The sequence below is a fragment of the Phycodurus eques genome, chromosome 1 (assembly GCF_024500275.1).
Source record: "Phycodurus eques isolate BA_2022a chromosome 1, UOR_Pequ_1.1, whole genome shotgun sequence".
Classification (NCBI taxonomy): Eukaryota; Metazoa; Chordata; class Actinopteri; order Syngnathiformes; family Syngnathidae; genus Phycodurus; species Phycodurus eques.
The window spans coordinates 7,947,857-7,972,116 of record NC_084525.1 but is presented as its reverse complement, the minus strand read 5'-3'; the positions used below and the strand labels follow the sequence as shown (position 1 = coordinate 7,972,116).

The following is a 24,260-nucleotide window of genomic DNA, read 5'->3' as shown; positions in this document are numbered from 1 at the left end:
TATCTCTTGTTTCACAATTCACATGCAACTACAGCAATCCCCCCCTCCATCGTTAAATTTCAGACCACCCCTGTAATAAGTGAAATCCGTGATATACAAATGCCCTATTGGAATACACCTAGGCATTTTTTTTTTTTTTTTTTAGCATTTATGGCACTTGATTTTTAAGGGTTTTATACACAACACAATATTGAGAGCAAGGGATAAAAACCTGCAATAGAGCAAGTGATTACTGTAATGTTTACCACAAAGTCCTTCTGCATTTGTTTAGCCTATGTTCAGCATCCCGAACTGTGGCATGGAGTGGTACATAATCATCACTGTGTACCATTTACTTAATGCACCACCAAGACTCAAAATAACACCGTTAACCGTCCACTCATGAGTATGGTTTTGTAGTAATTCCTCACTCAATTGACATGCTGAGGCTTGTCATAAATTTAGCAGCGCTAAGTAATACCTTTATTTGACACAGAAACATTCCAATAACATCTTATACCACAATATTGAATAGTATAAAATGTGCCTGTATAAAAAAGCCCTCAAACAACAGATTGATTTTTCATAAACACTTCACATGGCTCATTTCATTAGTAATAAAGATTCTTTTTAAAGTAGCATGTGTGGTCGTCTGAACTCATTTGGGTTATGATTTGTCATGTTGCATTTTCATTTCTTAAATGTGATTTGTTTGGTCCCAGGTGCTGAAACATTCTTGGCACTTTTTTAAAAATCTCACAGGTCACTCTTCTGTTCGATAGTACCCTTCGTCCTGCCCATTCACTGAAAAGAGGAAAATTGGTTTAATGTCGGTTTTAAAATGTTTACAAAGTGAGGAGTTGTGAGTCACCTTGAGCGTGGATCTTGTGGTAAAGAGACGAAAGTCTTTCGGCTACGGCTTCAGCTTCCTCCACAGGCTTGTACCCACGGTCGGCTTCTGAATCTTGACAGTACTTGATGAAGCTGACGTGTCAGCAGGGAAAGGAGATGATAAAATGAGACTAGCTTTATTCTTTAATAGACCATGCATAGAAAGTGACAAAAAAAAAGTAATGGGGAACGTACTGGTTCCATACGTTGTCAGTGCAAAGCACCACTGGGTTTCCCACCACGATCAACAGAGCTTGAGCTCGAGTCATTGCCACATTGAACCTCTGATCAAGATAATTTGTGTTAAACAGATTTTGTGCACTCACTGGACCAACATTATATGGTCAAGACTACAGTGGTGCCTTAAAATATCTTTTAATTCATTCTGGAACCATGCTCGTAACGGAAAACATTAGTACCTTAAATCATCTTTCCCCAATATCCATTCCACTGTCCCAAAAACAAAATGTGTAATGCATTTTTTAATAATACCACTCTATAGTATTGTGCTTCATAAAAAGTAATTACATTATAAGTTAAAATCACTTTTACATTTTTTGCTTGAATTCAATAGACAATGCTTTGCTTCTGGGTTGCATGCCGGGCAGTATAATAAACATGCGGATATACATGGAGAAGGTCACAGCCCTTTGGTAATCTGCAGTAATATTAGTCGTTCTTCACAGAGAATAAAGAACATTTGCCTATGAGCATTACATTGTCCGTCTACAGGTGTTGCTCATTTCTTTAAAGGTTAGAACACCGCAATGCATGCTATTCATTAGCCCTTCTATGGCATTTTGTGTTGTTTGTTGGCATTAAACTAAACTGGGTTTACTAAATTAAAATGATGTTGTTTTTCATACTCTGTGTAATTCTTTTTGTGTTATGTTTAGTTTGACAGTAAACTCCAAAACTGGGAGCTGCACTAAACAGCTTGAAGACTCTTTTTTTAAGAATCGTCCATTATCTGCCAAGCTGCTGCTGGCTGTGACGTGAGTTAAGTTCACTGCCACCATGCATCTCAAATTTCTGCTCGCAAGTCAAAGCAAAAACAGTCTGAACGATGGCTCATATCTTGAAAAATTGTTAAGTCGGGTCACTCGTATCTCAAGGCACCACTGTATTTGGCGAGACATCCCACATTTAACTTTCAGAACCAATGTGTAAGCATAAACCTTGATAATGTTTTTTTGTAAAAAAAATGCTAATAAATAACCTTTATATGGCGTTGTTGCGACACAAAATAGTTGTTAGACTTTCACCAAACTTCCCACACAGCAATCAGAAATTTGTCCAAAATGTCTTGCTTAAGAGATGCGTCCCAAGAAAGTGTATGGCGTACCTTCTTATTGGCAACAAAGCCGAGGTTGAACTGTTTGTCAAAGTCTGTGTAATTGAGGTTGCTGCGGACTGTCGACAGCAAGATCACTCTCCGCTCCTGACCTTGGAACTCCTCCACCGAACCAACCTGACACAAACAATTCCTAAGTAACGTGCATGTTCCCAGTGTACCGCAAATAGGAAGCATCAATTGAAAAATCGGCTGCATTTTACGAACATGGGCAGATGTAACCTCTCTTATAGAAGGCTACAAAAAGAAAGTTACCTTTGCTGCTTAATTACCTTCAAGGCATTCATTTCCATAAATGGTAACTCTTTCCCAATCCTATTGAGGGCCTGACGGATTTTCTGTCCCTGTTAAAGAAAATACCCAAATTTAAACATTAAAACCCACTTCTCAATGTTTAAGTAGCCTAAGTCTGAATTATTGTTTTGCTGTTTTTTTTGGTAGTTTAGTATGTAAAGTCAGTAGTTTCAAGTCAATTAAGCGATATCAGATACAGAATACCGCCTTCTGTCTAATGCTTTGCATAATATTTGACCTGGCGATGTAACATTGTAATACTGTACACACAATAGGTCAAGTCATTTTTGGAAAAATCATTTGTATGCAACCTCTTCATAAATGTAGTATAGGGTTTTGTTTGAAAACTTAATTGGTCCTGGGGCCTGTTACAGGGGAAGATTTTCTCTCCCCCAAGTACTGCCTTAGAACCATAACACCAATTAAACAGAGTGGGTACGGAAAGTTTTCAGACCCCCTTAAGTTTTTCAGTCCCATATTACATAAACGACTGTATTCAGTAGTTAATTGTTCAACATAAACAGACCACCGTCAGATGAGACTCATCAATGGTATTAGCTAGCATAATAGCCTAATCAACACACTGGCAAAAAACACACAGGCAAACAAATACCGGTATGCACATTTGCACGTCACACAAACGCTATTAAGTCTCATCTTTGGCATTTACACACAGTAATAAATGAGAACGATGACAGAAAAATTGTAACCGCATTCTTTCAGTTTTGCTTTGGAGGTTGAAGGGGTAGATTCTACCACCGCCAACGAAACAGGACATCTCACTTACAGATTGGGGTGGAAAAAAATTAATAATGATGATATATTGGGTTCACAGTACAGAAGGCAACGACAATTCTTACTTGTTTCTTGTAGGGGGTGATGATGCCGATGTCTTTGGGAGAGATGGTGCTCAGGCCCTTTTTGCGACCTGTCTGCAGCAGTTTCTTGACATAGTCCATCAGGACCTGCACCTCTGCTCTGTTGAAGAAGGACGGGCTGTTGGCCTCGCGCTCGTCCATACCCGTCACCCCGTGGAAAACCACTGGGAAGTCCTACGACAAATTACACATGTACCGTAATTTCACGTGTATAATACGCAGCCCCAAAGATGACCTCAAAATTCTGGAAAACCCTTTAACCTATGTATAATGCATTTTTACAATGCATGATTTTGAGTCCAGTATTATCTGTATTTTGAGTCCAGTATTATCTGTATTTTGTTATTTTTTTCCCCATATAATTATTCTGAAATTAAGCACTTTATTTGAACATGTAATACTTTTTATTTACTTGCTCTTATTTTGAAATTCACAGCCCTACTTTTATTTAGTAAATAAGAAAACACACAGTTGCGCTCATATGTTTGATTACCCAGGCAGAATTTGTAAGATGTGTAAATTTTTTTAAAGAAAACATGAAGGGCCAGGCGAAACATATTTTATTGCATTTTAATGGGATTCAAATTAAACTGTTAAGCAATTCAGAAAAGCATTATCATTAAAAAAAAAACATAACCATAAAGAAATGAATGATGGTTGTTGTTCAGTCATCAGTCATATTTAAAAAAAAAAAAAGAATTCACAAATTCTGCCAGGGTATGTAACCTTATGACCACAACTGAACATATAAGGAGTCATATGTACCCTGTCTGTCATATTGGAGTGAAAGTGTAGGCTTCACCTTTTTCATAACCTCTAGGTGGCAGTGGCATACTAGAATGAAAGTGTACAGCTTTTTCATAACCTCGAGATGGATTTTTCATTTTCCCCTATACCTATGTACAACACCAATTCCAATGAAGTTGTGACGTTGTGTTAAACAAATAAAAACAGAATACAATGATTAGCAAATCACGTTCAACGTACATTTAATTAAATACACTACAAAGACGATATTTAATGTTCAAACTGATAAACCTTATTGTTTTTAGCAAATAATCATTCACTTAGAATTTTATGGCTGCAACACGTTCCAAAAAACCTGGGACAGGTGGCAAAAAAGACTGAGAATGTTGAGGAATGCTCATCAAACAGCTGTTTGGAACATCCCACAGGTGACGCCCCTGCTTATTTCAGCAAGACAATGCCAAACCACATTCTGCACGTGTTACAACAGCGTGGCTTCGTAGTAAAAGAGTGCGGGTTCTAGACTGGCCTGCCTGCAGTCCAGAACTGTCTCCCATTGAAAATGTGCGGCACATTATGAAGCGTAAAATACGACAACGGAGACCCCGGACCATTGAACAGGAGAAGCTGTACATCAAGCAAGAATGGGAAATAATTCCACCTACAAAGCTTCAACAATTAGTGTCCTCAGTTCCCAAACGTTTATTGAATGTTGTTAAAAGAAAAGGTGATGTAACACAGTGGTAAACGTGACCCTGTCCCAGCTTTTTTGGAACACGTTGCAGCCATACAATTCTAAGTTAATGATTATTTACTAAGACGAATAAAGTTTATTAGTTTGAACATTTAATATCTTGTCTTTGTAGTGTATTCATTTAAATATAGGTCGAACATGATTTGCAAATCATTGTATTCTGTTTTAATTTATGTTTAACACAACATCCCAACTTCATTGGAATTGGGCTTGTATAATGCGTACTATTGACTCTTGACAGTTTTTTGGGGGGAAAAATTTGCATTTTACATGAGAAATTACGGTGTGTACTGTAGTAGTTGCATGTTACATGAGGGACGTCAGAAGCTGAAGTCTGGTTTGCCGGTTAGTCTTCGTGCGAGTCTTAGTTGTGGCTAACAGCAGCTCCTCGAGTGTCTTATCATCTTATATTTGTGTGTTTGATGGTTTGTCCCGTTCAGTAAATGGCTGAAAGTGCAGCTCGCTTGTTTTACTAAAATTTTGGCTTGAAAACGCATGAGCTGGGGCACATGGTACTACTTTAAACAGGTTCGTCATCAAATTATCTTCGCAAAGGAAGAACATTTAGCTCAGTTCTTGTACCGAATCTCATTAAGTTGTGGTAGTGTCCCGAATGTGAATGTGTAATGAGTTATATAACCAATAGAGCAGACCCCCGCTATTTCCAGGTGATAGGGACCAGGCTGGACCACGAAAAATGAAAATCGGCAAAAAATTGACAGTTATTATAATTACATTTTTATTTTTAAACCCCCCCCCCCCCCCCCCCCCCCCCCAAAAATTCTTGAATAAGTGGGGATGAACTATCAATAAGCATTTCTGGGTTGGTTCCCCCCAAAAAGAAGAGAGACAATTTTTTAAACAAAAAATCTGAAACCTTTTGAAAGAGAAGAAGAAAAAAATCCACAAATAGGTGATTCCGCTAGGTGCTGAACCATGAGTATGGGCCACTCCACTGTATTTAGATTTTTAAAAACCGGTTAACATTTGTTGACCTGACTTTTATGAAAATTGGCGGATAAGAAAATGCAAAATTTGGAAAACTGAAACGTTCTCATAATAATGGATTACTGATTTGGGTTTCTATTGGTTATTCTTTTCGTTCAACAAATTACACTTTGTAAAGTGAAATTTTAAGATTTTCAATTGGCCTATTTAATTGATCCAGATCTGGGACGTGTTATACATAAATTTTTACCGGCATACTAAGTATAATGAGAGAAATGAAGTGAGCAATCGAAAGGGAAACGTTACCGGTCGTTCAAGGTGTTCCCATTTGCAGAAGGAGTTGCGTTTCATTTCATCAGCACACACCTGGAGCTCTCCGCCATAGAACAGCTCATTGGGAACCTTCAGAATGGCAGGATGGGACCTTACAAGGAGGACAAAAGTGTATAGCCTGGTGGATGTGTTGAGGAAAAACAAATACACGTGATATCTATTTGAACAACACCTGTAATTGCGTAGCAGTTTGGTGACAAAGAGGTCGTTGAGCACACCGTCCTTCTGGTACACTGAGGAGGAAATGTTCATCAGTCGCTCCAAGAGGGAAAAGCCTGCAAAAAAATACTGTAAGCTTGCATGTCGAGGTGCAACGAATATTCGACAACGGATCAATTATCAAATGAATAGAAAACGGATCAATTATCAAATGAATAGTCGATTAGTCATTTAGAGACCTTGTTTAACTTAAAATTGTCCACTCCAAATCTTCAGAATTTCAGCCTCAACTGTAAATTTTAATCATTATATTTATGATTATATCTACTACAATATTAAAACATTGCATTTTAATTATGTTTATTAGAATAGTAAAATATCTATCTATAGTATCTTTGTGCTTCATCAAAATAAGAAATTTGCAAAAAAAAATTTACTTTGGAAAACTATCTACATTTCTGCCATTTTCTGACATGTTACCGACCAAACCAGTAACTGAATCATAATCCATTTATGTTTGTGCATTTTCTGCACTGTCAATTTGAAATAATGTCCTGTTTTTCAATAGCGGGATGAAAATAATAAACAAAACAAAAAGCAATCTGATTCATCCATCCATCCATTTTCTGAGCCGCTTCTCCTCACTAGGGTCGCGGGCGTGCTGAAGCCTATCCCAGCTGTCATCGGGCAGGAGGCGGGGTACACCCTGAACTGGTTGCCAGCCAATCGCAGGGCACATAGAAACAAACAACCATTCGCACTCACAGTCATGCCTACGGGCAATTTAGAGTCTCCAATTAATGCATGTTTTTGGGATGTGGGAGGAAACCGGAGTGCCCGGAGAAAACCCACGCAGGCACGGGGAGAACATGCAAACTCCATACAGGCGGGGCCGGGGATTGAACCCGGGTCCTCAGAACTGTGATGCTGACGCTCTAACCAGTCGGCCACCGTGCCGCCCAATCTGATTCATCGAAAACATAATCTACACAATTGATTATTTAAATAATCATTAGTTTCAGCCCTACTTGCGTGTATTGTATAAACAACTAGGCTTGTATGAGGACTCTACTTACCCAATTCATATTTAAGTGCAAGAGGTGATGCGACAATGGGTCCCAGCTGCTTGTGGTCTCCAGCCAGAACCACCTGGCCAACCTCGGGATCGAGCAGCCCTTTAACGCAAGCACAGCTCAACCAAACACATTCAGTTCAATGTCCTTTTAGACAATGTTTCTTATTTTTCCTTTTTCTTTTTTTTACCAGCCAGTGGGATTACACATTCACTCTCCGTAGCATGTCCAGCCTCATCCACAAAAATGTGAGTGAAATGACCTCTGGGGAGGTTTCCTGTGACCAGCCTGCAGAGACCAGAACGTACACAGTGACAGGAGAATACGACTCACTGGCTTTATCTAAGCTAATGAGATCCAGACAATAGCTGTATCAATAAGTCAGGCTTTTTTCCCTCAATGTGTGTGGAGTTTGCAATGTTCTCCCCGTGCCTGCGTGGGTTTTCTCCGGGCACTCCGGTTTCCTCCCACATCCCAAAAACATGCATTAATTGGAGACTCTAAATTGCCCGTAGGCATGACTGTGAGTGTGAATGGTTGTTTGTTTCTATGTGCCCTGCGATTGGCTGGCCACCAGTTCAGGGTGTACCCCGCCTCCTGCCCGATGACAGCTGGGATAGGCTCCAGCACGCCCGCGACCCTAGTGAGGAGAAGCGGCTCAGAAAATGGATGGATGGATGGATGGACATCAGTCAACTTCTGTTGTCACAATCACAGTAATACTCGTATCAAGCTATCCCCTTAATTGATATGATTTACAGCTTCCTACATATTGTAAACATGTTTCCAGCTAAAAATAACAACATAGGAAAGGTGCACGGTTTTGTGTACCACAAAAGGTCACTGAAGGCAGGGCAAGGCAGCTTTATTTATAAGCACATTTAATACACAAGGTAGCCCAATGCGCTTTACATGATTAAAAGCATTTAAAAACAAAGAGCAAAAGAGTCGAGTCATGTCAATTTTGATAAATTTTGTCAGAGAGGTTTTCATTTAAGAATATGTTTGTTTCTTTATATGTTAACACAAAATAATAATCAGATCAAATATAGTATTTCAAATATAAATAAAATGTAGTACCGGAGGTCCTCCCCGTCAACCACTATTTGAAACTTTAAATGAGACATGGAAAACTGACTTTTCAATTGCTTTGCATACAAATAGCTGTGATTCTTTATTCTTTGCATATTTTCCCCCAAAGAATGTCAGAAACCTTTTATTTAAAACAACTGGGAACTATTTTAAATTGTAAAAAAAAATGTGTTCTTTATTAGGCACAACTATCTCCTCACACTGCACTAATGTTACATACTTTTTTTTTTTTTTTTTTTTACATAATACTGAGTATAATGTAATATAGAGTATTAGCTTATCAATCTTTGCATTGAGTATGATGACGACCCCACTAGTGTACCTAATGAAGTGTCCAGTGCAGGCATACTTTTAATTGAATGCACACACGGCATATTAGTGTAATGCACTAAAAAAAAACGTGTTTGACACTACCTTCCAGCAGTGAACAGAGTGGTGACCAGGATTCGATACCCCATCAGTTCCTTTTTGGAAGGGAATGCATAACCGTCCCCAACTAGGTTAGAGCATGCCTGTGAGGTCACCAAAAGGAAGGTGAACACAAACATCATTAAGACTGGACGGGAATGTAAGAACGCACCAAGGTCAAACATAAAAAGAAAAGCTCAGCACAGCACAGCAATCCTGAGTACAGTACGTTGTCTTCCTTTATGTGACACTTCATTCTGATGTCCACTAGAGGCCACTCATTTGTCAAGACATTACAGTCCCACGTTACATTCCAGACCCACCCGCAATAGATGGAAATCTCCAATGAAGAAAAAAACTTTATTTTTTTGTAAATAGTTTAAGTATTAATCAAATTCATTAGCCTTGGTCTGTCAGGCGAGTGAAAGCGCTTCAGCCGACCCACCTTGCGTCGGGAAGGGTGCGCTGCAGCTATCCCACTTTGGGACAAGACGAAAGTCACAACAACTGTAGTAATGTACATTTAAGGGGTGTGACCTAGCGAGTGATATCAAGGGGCAGAATAGCCCTACTTGGCCGGTTAGTCTGACAGCAAACGTCTAGGTGTGAGTTTTGGCGTAAGCCAGTAAAATAATCCACCAAGTGACGGCTTGTTCAGTTGGGGCACAAGTAAATAAAGGTACTACTGTACTTTGAGTTCACGTCAGGAACTTGAAACACACCGTGCCTTCAACTGACCTTCAGCTCCTCAGGGACACACTGTGTGTCTTGGCTGCTGGCATACATGCGGTACACCTTGCCCTTATTCCCGTGGCCCTTCAGAATCCTTGTGCACAGGAGATCCGTAGCACTGTTGGAGGGAGCGCAGGCAAGAATGTGGCAGTCTTTCTGGGTCTTGTCGATCTGTTTGATAGCCTCCACCAAAGTGAACGTTTTGCCTGAAAGGATAAAGAACAATCTTGAGTGAGGGCTTGCTTAGTACAACCACATGAACAGCACCATGTTGAGTTACCTGTGCCTGGTGGACCGAAAACCAAGTACGGAGCAGGCTTGGAGGTGCCAGCTACAATATGACGCACAGCTTTGCTCTGCTCGGGGTTTTTCTCCAGCTGTCTGTCATAGAAACTAATTCACACACATGTAGGAGAAGACATCCACGGCGTTAAGTTAGCATTAGGTACGCAGGCGCAGTATTTTGGCAGGAAACAGACTTCCCTTTGTGAAAATGTTCAACCAAACTATATTCTCTCTGCTCTATGGAAATAATGGACTTCATTCACTAATAAAAGCAAAATGCAGCCCTATGGGGGGCACAAGTCAGTGCAAACTGTAGGCCGGTCCCAAGCCCGGATAAATGCAGAGGGTTGCGTCAGGAAGGGCATCCGGCTTAAAACCTTGCCAAACAAATATGAGCGTTCATCCAAAGAATTCCATACCGGATCGGTCGTGGCCCGGGTTAACAACGTCCGCCACCGGCGCCGTTGGAAATTCAGCTACTGTTGGTCGAAGTCAAAGAAGAAGAAGAGGTGGAAAGCGGGTTCTCCGGCAGAAAGAGAAGAGGAAAATACAGAGCCTAGAACTGAATGTGGGGACTTTGAATGTTGGGACGATGACAGGAAAACCTCGGGAGTTGGTTTACATGATGATTAGGAGAAAGGTTGATATATTGTGTGTCCAGGAGACCAGGTGGAAAGGCAGTAAGGCTAGAAGTTTAGGGGCAGGGTTTAAATTATTTTACCATGGTGTAGATGGGAAGAGAAATGGAGTCGGGGTTATTTTGAAAGAAGAGTTGGCTAAGAATGTCTTGGAGGTGAAAAGAGTATCAGATCGAGTGATGAGGCTGAAATTTGAAATTGAGGGTGTTATGTGTAATGTGATTAGTGGCTATGCCCCAGAGGTAGGATGTGACCTAGAGGTGAAAGAGAAATTCTGGAAGGAGCTAGATGATGTAGTTCTGAGCATCCTAGACAGAGAGAGAGCCGTAGTTGGTGCAGATTGTAATGGGCATGTTGGTGAAGGTAATAGGGGTGATGAAGAAGTGATGGGTAAGTACGGCATCCAGGAAAGGAACTTGGAGGGACAGATGGTGGTAGACTTTGCAACAAGGATGCAAATGGCTGTAGTGAACACTTTTTTCCAGAAGAGGCACGAACATAGGGTGACCTACAAGAGCGGAGGTAGAAGCACACAGGTGGATTACATCTTGTGCAGACGATGTAATCTGAAGGAGGTTACCAACTGTAAGGTAGTGGTAGGGGAGAGCGTGGCTAGACAGCATAGGATGGTGGTGTGTAAGATGAATCTGGTGGTGGGGAGGAAAATTAGGAAGACAAAGGCAGAGAAGAGAACCATGTGGTGGAAGCTGAGACAGGACGAGTGTTGTGCAGCTTTTCGGGAAGAGGTGATACAGGCTCTTGGTGGACGGGAGGAGCTTCCAGAAGACTGGACCACTGCAGCCAAGGTGATCAGAGAAGCAGGCAGGAGAGTACTTGGTGTATCTTCTGGCAGGAAAGGCGAGAAGGAGACTTGGTGGTGGAACCTCACAGTACGGGAAATCATACAAGGAAAAAGGTTAGCTAAGAAGAAGTGGGACACTGAGAGGACTGAGAAGAGGCGAAAGGAATACATTGAGATGCGACACAGGGCAAAGGTAGAGGTGGCAAAGGCAAAACAAGAGGCATATGATGACATATATGGCAGGTTTGACACTAAAGAAGGAGAAAAGGATCTATACAGGCTGGCCAGACAGAGGGATAGAGATGGGAAGGATGTGCAGCAGGTTAGGGTGAATAAGGATAGAGATGGAAATATGTTGACTGGTGCCAGCAGTGTGCTAGTTAGATGGAAAGAATATTTCGAGGAGTTGATGAATGAGGAAAATGATAGAGAAGGGAGAGTAGAAGAGGCAACTGTGGTGGACCAGGAAGTGGCAATGATTAGGAAGGGGGAGGGTTAGAAAGTCATTAAAGAGAATGAAAAATGGAAAGGCAGTTGGTCCTGATGACATTCCTGTGGAGGTATGGAAGCATCTAGGAGAGGTGGCTGTGGAGTTTTTGACCAGCTTGTTCAATAGAATTCTAGCGGTTGAGAAGATGCCTGAGGAATGGAGGAAAAGTGTACTGGTGCCCATTTTTAAGAACAAAGGTGATGTGCAGAGCTGTGGCAACTATTGAGGAATAAAGTTGATGAGCCACACAATGAAGTTATGGGAAAGAGTAGTGGAGGCTAGACTCAGGACAGAAGTGAGTATTTGCGAGCAACAGTATGGTTTCATGCCTAGAAAGAGTACCACAGATGCATTATTTGCCTTGAGGATGTTGATGGAAAAGTACAGAGGTCAGAAGGAGCTACATTGTGTCTTTGTAGATCTAGAGAAAGCCTATGACAGAGTACCCAGAGAGGAACTGTGGTACTGGATGCGGAAGTCTGGAGTGGCAGAGAAGTATGTTAGAATAATACAGGACATGTACGAGGGCGGCAGAACAGCTGTGAGGTGTTCTGTAGGTGTGACAGAAGAATTTAAGGTGGACGTGGGACTGTATCAGGGATCAGCCCTGAGCCCCTTCCTTATTGCAGTGGTGATGGATAGGCTGACAGATGAGGTTAGACTGGAATCCCCGTGGACCATGATGTTTGCAGATGACATTGTGACCTGCAGTGAAAGAAGGGAGCAGTTGGAAGAACAGTTAGAAAGATGGAGGCATGCACTGGAAAGAAGAGGAATGAAGATTAGCCGAAGTAAAACAGAATATATGTGCATGAATGAGAGGGGTGGTGGGGGAAGAATGAGGCTACAGGGAGAAGAGATAGCAAGGGTGGAGAACTTTAAATACTTGGGGTCAACCGTCCAGAGCAATGGTGAGTGTGGTCAGGAAGTGAAGAAACGGGTCCAAGCAGGTTGGAACGGGTGGAGGAAGGTGTCAGGTGTGTTATGTGACAGAAGAGTCTCTGCTCGGATGAAGGGCAAAGTTTATAAAACAGTGGTGAGGCCAGCCATGATGTGTGGATTAGAGACAGTGGCACTGAAGAGACAACAGGAAGCAGAGCTGGAGGTGGCGGAAATGAAGATGTTGAGGTTCGCTCTTGGAGTGACCAGGTTGGATAAAATTAGAAATGAGCTCATCAGAGGGACAGCCATGGTTCGATGTTCTGGAGACAAAGTTAGAGAGAGCAGACTTCAATGGTTTGGACACGTCCAGAGGAGAAATAGTGAGTATATTGGTAGAAGGATGATGAGGATGGAGCTGCCAGGCAAGAGAGCTAGATGAAGAGCAAAGAGAAGGTTGATGGATGTCGTGAGGGAAGACATGATGACAGTTGGTGAGGAGGATGCAGGAGATAGGCTTACATGGAAAAGGATGAAGCGCTGTGGCGACCCCTAACGGGACAAGCCGAAAGGAAAAGAAGAAGATTCACTCATAAAAGCATAGAGATGTTCTTACTCTGCACTCAAGTTCAGCGTACATGCAAAATCACTGTTGGATTCATTATAAGTCGGGCCAATTTTCTTCTGACGAGCTTTAGCCTGCAAACTGCAATCTGCATTAACCGTGCACCAATTTCCATACAAAAGGGGCATACATTTGATGCCATCTAAGCACATGCGAGGAGGTTTAAAGTTGCAAGTGATGACCCCAAACTTAATAACTTTCTTCATCTTCATCCTACTTTCAAAAAATTTTTATAATCAGAAAGCTTGCTAAACACAAACTGACAATATAATAATGATAACCAAGACGGAGTCTACATGGGTGGATGCCTCAGTAACGCGCTCTCTAGTATTGTCCTTGTGTTTTGTCTTTTTCGTTTGTCTTTGGAGACATTATGCGACTGACTTACACTAGGGAAGAATTGCTAAACATTAGGGAGTCTACTTCAAACGTTTCGCCAACGTTCACAAATCCACAAAGTTTTTTCTCTGAGAAATTTACTTGCAGTGCAACTGCACACTATAGTGCATGGAGAAGACGAAGACAGTGCCGTAGAGGAAAGGGTGCCAGAGTGAAAGTTAAGCTTCGACAGTGAGGATTTCGAATGCCGCCTCCTTGCAAATATACGCTCTCTACCCAACAAAATGGATGAGATTCATCTCACAAAGACCAGTAAATACTTTGCATTTACATTCTAAACCACTGCTCTAACACGCTGAAGGACTCGTACTGTGCTATTCCCCGTGCAGCTTGGGGCTCATCTGATTACTAAATTCATTTAATATCAAGATACAGGCACAAACTTAAATGTGCGAAACCTGTTGTGAAAACAGTGAAGAAGTGGACCAATGAAGCTACGACAGAACTTCATGACTGGTTAGACTGGATTGGAGTGTCTTTGAAACTTTAACTGGCAGCTGGATGAATATATACGAACACTATTAAATAGACTTTACACCGATTTTATCGGGCTGATCGGTATCGGTCGATATTTAGCATTTTATCCTGATCGGCTTTAATGTCATAATACGGCGAGCCGATCAATGACGCCATTGATCAGCTCCACAAAAGACATTTACTCCGCATCGCCATCATGCAGAGTATATTTGAATCCAAAAGAGAGTTTATTTTTAGCCTTGTCGTGCGTCTTTTGGACGTAGTATTGGAAATATCTGACGTCCAATAAAGTTATTAAAAAAAAAACGTCGGCGGTGTGGAACAGACAACACGTAATACACGGATCAGACTACAAAACAAATTTGCTCTTTCACGATGGCACTATGTCAGACTACTGTAATAAAATCTCCCATTATTTACGATCATTGGGCTTTATCTTGTCAACTCAAATGCGACTGGATAGACCCGTTACCGTGGCGACAACAAGAGTGGAGCGAGCAGACTTTGTATTACAAGGACAAAATGGGGGAAAACGTGTGTTAGTGGTCACCGTTGCTCAGGACAGGAGAGAACATTCGTTTAAGGCTTGCTTGAGGTATGTTCCCGTACTCTGAATACGAATCGCAAGCAGGCAACAAAACGTTCTGTAGCCTAGCAAGCTAGTGGTACCACGAACGCTTGGACGTAAACATGCTGCCGTTCTGTCGAATCATGCTCTAAAGTTTTGGATTGGATGAAGTAATTTAATTAAAAATAAAGTAATTGAATTCCAGCAAGTTAGCAGCCATTATTTCGGTCATGTAATGTTGGTTTGACCTGACTGATTAGAATACACGATCTGACTAGAGCAGTGATTTCCAACCTTTATGGAGCCAAGGAACATATTTTACAATTGAAAAATCTCACCGTACACCAACAAACAAAAATGTCACAAAAAGTGGATACATTAATTACTGTATGTACTTCCTGCCATCTAATAGAAAACCATTTATAATTTGTTCTGTCTGTCACTCTGCCTCACTGGCATAAATAGATGAACAAAGATACATTATTAATTGTAAATTTATTTTTTTGAGCAATTAAGTACACAAGTATATACAGTAAATGAACAGGTCATTTAAATAGACACATTCCTCCATCTTGTGATCGGCTCGTGATCGGTTATCGTTTTTTTCAACTCGTTGATCGGCCCCAAAAATCCTGATTGTGTGAAGCCTACTATTAAATCCTACATCAGCTTCTGTGAGGACATGTGTGTACCACTAAAGGCATTTTCCATTTTCAATAAAAACAAGCTGTGGTTCACTTTGCCAACTCCAACAGGCTAAAGAGGCCACCTATTGGAGTGTGGACAGAGCCCTTTACAATCAGGTCAGAAACCAGCTGACAAAAGAAGTCAACATCGCAAAGAGAAATTATGCAGAAAAGCTAGGAAACCAGCTTGCTGCGAACGACTCTGCGTCAGTTTAGCGAGGATGACAATCGGTAACCAGCTACAAGCAAAACAACAACAAAGGACTGGCTGACGACTTGAACACCTTCTACTGCAGATTTGAAAAGGACACTTTCACACCCCACACCACCGACGACCACCATCACACCTCTGACCCCCCCACTTCTGCATTGACCATTCACGAACAGGACGTGAAATGTTTCTTTATACAACAAATGATCAATAAAGCGGCAGGCCCTCCTTGAAAGTCTGCACAGATAAGCTTGGTACGGTTTTCGGGCAGATCTTGGAACTCTTGATTTCCCATCCTGCCTCAAACGCTCCACCATCATCCCAGTCTCCAAGAAAATTGCAATTTCAGGACTGATTGACCAGAGACCCGTTGCCCTGACATCTGTGGTCATGAAGTCGCCTGCGCTGTGTTCAACACCATCATCCTCAAACTCCTCTCCCTCAAGCTTCTCCAGCTCAACACCACACCTGCAGCTTCCTGATGGGAAGAACACAACAGGTGAGGCTGGGGGACGCCACCCCATCTACACGCACCACCAGCACCGGGCCCCACCAAGGATGCATCCTCTCGCTGCTTCTCTTCTCTCTCTACACGAACCACTGCACCTCAACACGCTCGGCTGTCAAACTCCTGAAGTTTGCAAACGACACCACAGTCACAGGCCTCAGCAAAGACAGTGACAAGTATATGTATATGTGTACATATATGTGTGGCAGCAACTCCATACATTGTGTTTCTGTCAACCAATAAACACAAAGAGTGCCTTATTTTTATGTGATCACCCAAAATTTTGTGTGCCTCACCTGAGTTTGCAAATGTTAGATATTTGCTTTGAGGAGAGGCTGTCTGGCGGGAACAACACGTTTTCCAGTTTAAACTTGGTCGCAAATTCCACTGCTCTGTGCTGCAGACGCAAAACCAGGCGGTTGAAGGTGAATTCCACGTTGAACTTCATGCCATCAACAAAATTATTTAAGAATCTACGGGCACATTCACAAAGACATGTGAAACTCTGACACTGACCTTCCGGGCCGGCCACAGACTTAAATGAAGCCTCTTACTCTGAGTTAAAGCCCAGTTTGACAGAGTCCCGTTCTACTCTGTGGACATAACCGGAGTACTTCTGTTGTTGTTCTCCCTTCTGGTAAACCAGCAGCCTATCTCCACGTAGCACAGATGGGCGGTTTTCAGACAGACCAGGTACCTGGAAGGTGAAATATCAAACAATAATCCTTATACCGAGCTGGTGTTAACATATTTGGCATCCCATTTCACAAATTGTATTTGGATGACGATGGGTATAGCTGGTCCTCATGGTTTTCTATTGCAACAGAAAACTCTTAACGGCATGTGGTCAAATGACGCAGAACCTGAGCGAAAATTGAAAGAAAAACCATTTCAAAAGTAGAATAAGAATCCAGAACTTGATTGACAATGAGATGATACATACTCAGCTGAACTTCTTCCTTACTCACCTGTTTAATGTTTTAATTATTATTACTATTATTTTAACATTGGTATCATTTAGTCTAAGCCTGAGGGAAATTGTGTAACGAGGCTATAATGGTAAAACAAAGTGTTTTTAATTTAAACTTTAAATCAGACCAACTCAAAGGTCCAACAGCATGCTTGTTTGTTTTTTGCCCACAACAACAGAAACCTCAATAATCTTTGGAAGTAGCTCAAAGAACATGGCGAGTAAATAAGTCAACCTGGAGAATGAGCAGTGTCTTGTTGCTTGGATCTTTTTCCATGCAAGTGTAGTCATTGTCATTGTTGGGTATGAAGTATTGCATGATGTCCACTTGCATCTGATGTTCCTCCAAATACAACAACTCATGGAACTTCTGAGAGTAGTTCTTATAACTTAAAGGACTGGCCAGCACCCGACTTAAAAAAATTGAAGGAAAACATTAGTGTGGAACCTAAGCTTGGATGCTGTATAATGCATGTTAAGTCTCCACACCCCTGTTCAAATGTCAGGTTTTGGTTATATTAAAAATAAAATATAAAGCCCAAGATAAATCATGTCTAAACTTTTTCCACCATTAATGCGACATATAACCTGTACAGCACAATTGGAAAAAACGTTATTTCAGTGATGCACAGTGTAGAATGTGGATAATGTGGTAATGTGAGGAATGTGGAAACCCTTCTGTAGTTGGAATTGTTTGACTGGACCAAGATATGTGGAAGCAGGAGGAAACAAGGAAGAATGTGGGTATTTTAACATGTTAAAACGTGAAATGTGGGTGCAAAATGTGGAATGTGGGTAATATGGGAATTTGGGAAAGCATGATGGTGGCATCATCATGTTTTGTGAATGTTTTTCTTCAGTTGGAACTGGGGCCGTGGTCAACATGGAGTGAATTATGAACAGTTCCAAACAGCAGTCAATGTTAGCCAGAAAACCTTCAGGCTTCTATTAGAAAGCAAAACAACTTGTACTATTGTAGACTTTTAGATGCGATTTTTGTTGTTGTTGTTTGTTTCTGTTTGATATTTCTAATGTTAAATGGAAGCCATATAACTGCATTCAGTTACTCATGCATTAAGAGGATTGATTTATTGATTGATGCAAGTCAGGGACAGTCGCAGGTTTTATTGATCAATGAACATTCCATTGTGAGGAGGAAGACTGTTTAAGGTTGTAAAAGGCAAAGGAGGTCTGCGCATCTGTTTTTGGAGAGGATTTGTTTGTTTGCAGGACCAGAGGTTAAGGAAGGCAAACCATTCATGACCCACTCACACAGAATTTGACGGCATCACCGGTGGAAACGCAGACAAGGAGAGAAAGAAGAGGATAATAAGAAGGTCTGTAGTCTTCTACACGACCCGAAACAGCTGCAGATTCCAAGCTCGAGACACGTGAACCTTTAACAGTAACAGTTAATACATTGAGGATGGTGAATTCGAAATCTGACATGGCGCCGGAGTCATTGCTTGACTACACGGATGCTTGTCTGCCAGTCGGTATTGGAGAAATGAATACCTCCATTTTTCACAGAATACACTACAAAACACTAACTGTATTTGGTGTCAATAGTAGGGACTTAAACAGTGGCAGGTGTGTGCTGACTCTCATTTAGCCTAAGTTTGAATGTGATTGGTTAATTCTAAACAGATCATCATCCCCAGTTACAGTTTAGGAGCGTGTGTACCCCCCCTCCAAATAATTTATAAATTATTTTTCTTTGTCTCCTTTTTTTTTTTAAATAACCTGGCATTTGACAGAAGTGTGTAGACTTTTTATATCCACTGTATGTTATTATCAAGCTTTTAAAAAACCTTTTATCTCTGGGAGGGTCCTCGTTGAGTAACAGAACGCGCTTGGTTATATCTTTTGGCGTCCGATAAGAATAAAGTGGGGTTTCACTTTTTAGCGCCATAATTGACAGCCTGAGAAAAGGAAAGGGAACACAATGAGACAATATCACATGGGTGCATGGAGTTATCTTAAAGGCAATGTCAATTAATCAAAACATTTGTGATGGATTAATTTAAAAGGACAGTACTGAAATAGTTTTTACACTGTGCAATGTGGAGAAATTTAAAATTTTGGAAATGAACATTGTATGTGATGGAGGAGCGCACAGTAAATGCAGAGACCGTGGACACGTTGCAGGACATGTGCAAAAAAAATGTGAATTTCGAGGGAAAGTCTATTTACAGTATTTCAATCAGTTGTTTCAAAAAGTGAAACTTGTGTGTTATATGAGTTCACCACAAACAAAGTGAAATATTTCAAGCCTTTATTTGTTTCAATTTTGATGATTGTGGCAGAAAGACAAAAAAAAATAAACAAATCCAGTATTTCACAAAATTAGAATATCATGACAATGTTCAACATTGTAGGCTCCATGTGTCCCAATCTTGTCAGCTAATTTCACACAAAAGACCTGCAAGAGGTTTTCCTCACCCTTTAAATGGTCTCAGTCTGGATTAGGAGGCTTCAGAATCATGGGGGAAAACTACTGACTTGACGGTTCTGCAGAACAACATCATTGACGCCCTCCGTAAGGAGAAAAGGTCTCAAAAAGAAATTGCAAAAGAAGCTGGATGCTCACAGAGCGCTGTATCAAAGTACATGACCAGGGTGTTAAGAGAAAGGTACAAAGGTGGCCGGAAACGGTGCACAAGTGACGACCACAGCCTTGAGTGTATTTTCAAGCAACGGCCATTTAGAAATCTGGGGGAGCTTCATAAGGAGTGGACGGAGACTGGTGTCCACCATAAACAGATGTCTGCATGACATGGGCTACAGCTATAGAATTCCATGTGTCAAGCCACTCTTGAACCAAAAACATCGTCAGAAGCGTCTGTGCTGGGCCGAGGAGGAAAAAGTACTGGTCTCTTGTCCAGTGGTCCCAAGTCCTATTTTTAGATGAAAGGAAATTTTGCATTTTATTTGGAATTCAAGGCCCCAGAGTCTGGAGGAAAACTGGAGAAGCACAAAAGTCAAGCTGCTTCAAGTCCAGTGTGATGTTTCCACAGTCACGAATGGTTTGGGGAGCCATGTCATTTGCTGGTCTGGGTCCATTGTCTTTTATCAAGTCCACAGTCAAGGAGCTGTCCATCAGGAAATTTTAAGAGCACTTCATGCTTCCTGCTGGCGACGAGCTTTTTGGAGACAATAATTTATTTTCCAGCAGGATTTGGCACCTGCTCACAAAGCCGAAATTACCAATAACTGGTTTAATAGAATCACAGTACTTGATTTTCCAGCAGACTCGCCTGACTTGAACACTGTTGAAAATTTATGGGGTAGTCAAGAGGAAGACGAGGGAACAGAAACCCCGAAATGCAGACGATCTGAAGGCCAACAACAAAGCAACTTGGGCTACAATAACACCTGAACTGCGCCAAAGGCTCATCACCTCCATGCCAAGCCGCCTTAATGCTGTAGTTCATGGAAAAGGAAGCCCAACAAAGTAGTGAGGGCATATTACTTTAATAAACTTTTCAGAAGGCCAATATTGCTGTGTTTATGATCCTTTTTTGTTTGTCACATGAAATATTCAAATTTTCTAAAATACTGGATGTTTATTTTTTGTCTTTCTACCATAATCATCTAAATTGAAACAAATAAAGGCTTGAAATATTTCATTGTGTGTGGAGAACTAATATAACATGCAACTTTCACTTTTTGAAAGAAACTATTGAAATAAATGGACTTTCCCTCGATATTCAAATTTTCTGTCACATACCTGTATGTTGAGTCCTTAGTGTGCGCAAACGGAGCTCAGTGCGCCAAAATGTATGTTAAAAGCGGTGCTTTTTAACCACAATTTAAGTTCCCTGCTATGTGGCTATATTTTGACGATTTTCAGTTAACTTTTGTAAATTGCAATATGCACAATAAAGTCCCCCCCCCAACTTTGCAATTGTAGTGTAGCGTGTGAACTTACGCATCAGGTGGCACTCCCTCCACAACTTTTAAGTCCAACGCACACTGACGCACAGGAGCAGGACGGGAGCGTTTGAATGGAGCAATAGGTTTCAGCTCCATTCCCAGCGTGTTTAAATAATGAACCCGAATATCGCGCACGATATAGAATGGAGAAGGGGCGGAATTCTGCTGAAATTCAAAGGTCAACGTCACTGGATACCAACCAGCGCTCTCAAACTGGTAGTGAACCTGGATTACATAGCGATCGCCTGAAACATCACACACATACTTGGTTACGGTGAAAATAACTGTCAAAGTGGAGAAATGCAATCATCAGCCAATAACATTAGGGACACCTGCACTGTCCAATAAGATCTATGAGAGAAATATTAAACAAACCAAAAAAATGGAAACGTGGGCCAGTGTGGTGCAGTGGAGTGCAATTTCATATCATGACAAACTATTATAATGAACATACTATAATATTAAAAGACACTTCTTGTCCACTGAATATTACGTTGCAACGCATAGGTGGATTTTTGGAATTCATGAGCTTGAGCAGGTGTCCCTATGTTAAGTCTGGTAAATATATTGAACATTAAAAGCCCTCTTTACTACCTGGTTTGAGTGACAGTGGGTTTTTTCGGGTCACCTTGTGCTCATCCTTTAGTGTGAAGCAGCTAAGCTTGTGCAGTGCAGTGTAGTAGGTAAAAAGCAAAGTTTCAGTTCCAGTGTTTTCCACATTTACATTAACAACATGCTGTTTAAAAAGGGGAAATGAATGAAAACACATTCAAATATTATTTTCTTTTGCCACATACCTGCATACAATTTCATTGAAGGAAAAACAAAATGAATACCTGCTCCGTTTCCACATCAAAGAGAAGTAATCCATTTTGGAAATCGGGGTCTGAGCTGATGACAATCTTATATTTATTGGAAATTAAGGTAGACCTTTGGGTGTTTATAAAAAAAAAAAAAAAAAAAAAAGCAAAGTATTGGTCATGCTTTACAGAATCATTGGGCACAGAGTGGAAGTAAGTAAAACTTCCTCTTTCAAAACTTGAGTTGTCATTTTTAGTCAAGATATCTTCCCAAAAATAGAGCTCTTAAATTGATAGAGAAGAAGAATGACACTCACTGGAGCTCACTGTACTGATGGCATTTCCTGCTCTACTTCCACAGGCTGCTTTTTGGTCATGTTTTATATGTTACTCATCGAGATGAAGATATGAATAAAACAATTATATATACACAATATTTGCTTTAAAATATAGACTTGTTTTTTTTATGTCCAAAATGTAGATTTTGTCATAGTAGCGGTTTGTTGTCGTACTGGAGTGGCTTCAGTTACTCGAGACAAATTCCTTGTGTGTCTTGTAACACACTTGGCCAATAAAGCTGATTCTGATTCTGTTTCCACAGAAATACTGAAAAGTCACCATTTGCAATAACTCTAGTGATTAATTTCTTAAAAGCAATCTTCAATATTCAAAATCATCTCCATAACATTCCTACAAAAAAATTAAATATACAAAAAAAATAATAATACAAATACAGTTTCATGAGGGTAATGTCCTCACATTACCCATATGAAACTATATTTTTGGGGCTTAATAAAAAGGAATTTCACAGTTTGGGTGTGAAATAAAAAAAATTAAGCACCACTCCCTTAATGATGTCATAGTCGTGACTCATGGCTATATCTGTCAATTACCAGGTGTGTCCCTGCTGTACACAAAGAACTGCACCCAAGCATCACTGTTTGACAAGCAGGACACGTAAACTTAGATTTCCGGTATTTGAGTGTTGATTTCAGGTTATCAAAAAATTGACAGGCCCAATTAGTATCCTTAGAGGAGATAGAGGTACCACCTGTGAGTTTAGATGCCCCTTTACCCTTATTTCCACTCTTGATGGTACTCATTGAGTTTGTCGAAACGTACAAATATCTCGACATCTGGCTGGCCAACAAATCTAGACTTTAAATACCATGGCAATGCATTAGTCAAGAAAGTCAGGTTAACCGCTGGTTTCTTTATATGGTAAAATCATGCTTTTCTCCTTCTTCGTTATATTGTGGTGACACAGTTTATACATTCCTACAGCTAAATTCGACCCGCTTTACCACACAGATCTGAGATTTATGGAACATGAAACTGGCGCAAGGGGAAATAGAAGAGCAGACAAACTGTGTACACAGCAATCTTGTGCCATGTATATTTTAGAGCACACACAAGGTTCCTTTTACCTCTTATTCTTCAGCAATTTTGTAAGGTCTCTGGCCGCTTTCATATTTTCTTCCATTGCAGAACGTGGCGGCTGATCTGGAGCTGGATGTTCCTCAACATTTAAGACCACCTGTGGCTGGGATCTCCTGGGCACGTGCCACTGGTCCACTGAAATCTCTCTGACCTGTGCACAGCATCACTGTTGGGTTCGGATCACGAGCAAAAACTGCAAAGCCGTCTATCACGCATTTTTCTATATCTGCCTATCCTGTTCAATTCCTCTGTGAATCACCGAATTACCGAGACATGGTGAACTACGCTGTTTCCAACTTTGTGTACAAAAATTGGAACCTTCTGATCTTAATGCATTTACCTCAACCTCATCAGAGACCTTTCCCATAAACTAAATTTTACAATCGAGATTGTGACGATATGCGTTTATACAAACTATTGTGTGGACTATGGATCATTTGAATCGTGACACGAAAACGATGGAAGTTCAGGCGAAAAATAAGAGTGCATAGCCATACCATGACGCGAATTTTGTATCTGCCCACGTGTATTTTCTTCGACTGTTTCAGGGCGTAGAGGACCGTGCTAAAGTTTGGCACTTTGGTGTCTTGATTCCTGAAAAGTATTTTTTTTTAAATAAATAAAAATATAAATGTTGAACATTATCACGGTCCCGTTAGCGTAGTGACGAGTGATCGACACAACATCGTTGCCCTCACCTTGCTTTGAACTCGGTGTTGTAAATTTCTTTCAGTTCGGATCTAACCACAATGGTTGCACGGTCGGTTTCCCTCAGAAACACAAAGAATTGCAGCCCAGCTTTGAGCCCTGACTTCTTGGTATTTTGCATGCTTTCTGACGACCCTCTCCCACGGCCACTGAATTCCTCCCTCGTTCAAATGCGGAAGTACCAATGAAGACTTCC

The 24,260-nt window shown here is 40.9% G+C and overlaps 1 protein-coding gene across 3 annotated transcripts; it reads right to left on the bottom strand.

The window, feature by feature from the left end:
* Nucleotides 1-435: 435 nt before the first annotated feature.
* On the bottom strand, nucleotides 436-24,260 carry LOC133401896 (putative helicase mov-10-B.1). 3 transcript variants are annotated; one of them, XM_061675418.1, is made up of 23 exons: nucleotides 24,055-24,260; nucleotides 23,854-23,950; nucleotides 23,344-23,507; nucleotides 21,953-22,046; nucleotides 21,711-21,852; nucleotides 21,112-21,361; nucleotides 18,992-19,102; nucleotides 17,416-17,593; nucleotides 16,765-16,907; nucleotides 16,507-16,683; nucleotides 9,923-10,035; nucleotides 9,649-9,848; nucleotides 8,917-9,014; nucleotides 7,601-7,698; nucleotides 7,414-7,512; nucleotides 6,351-6,453; nucleotides 6,152-6,269; nucleotides 3,379-3,570; nucleotides 2,497-2,568; nucleotides 2,216-2,341; nucleotides 1,066-1,154; nucleotides 851-963; nucleotides 436-783 (listed from the first exon to the last, which is right to left on the bottom strand). In XM_061675418.1, the coding sequence occupies exons 1-23, from the start codon at nucleotides 24,183-24,185 to the stop codon at nucleotides 743-745; spliced, it is 2,949 nt and encodes a 982-aa protein (XP_061531402.1). In that variant the 5' UTR covers nucleotides 24,186-24,260; the 3' UTR covers nucleotides 436-742. The 3 variants fall into 3 exon arrangements, 2 of the variants coding, with proteins under 2 accessions (XP_061531402.1, XP_061531417.1); XR_009768485.1 differs by lacking the exon at nucleotides 1,066-1,154; XM_061675433.1 differs by lacking the exon at nucleotides 23,854-23,950 and having other exon boundaries at nucleotides 24,055-24,144.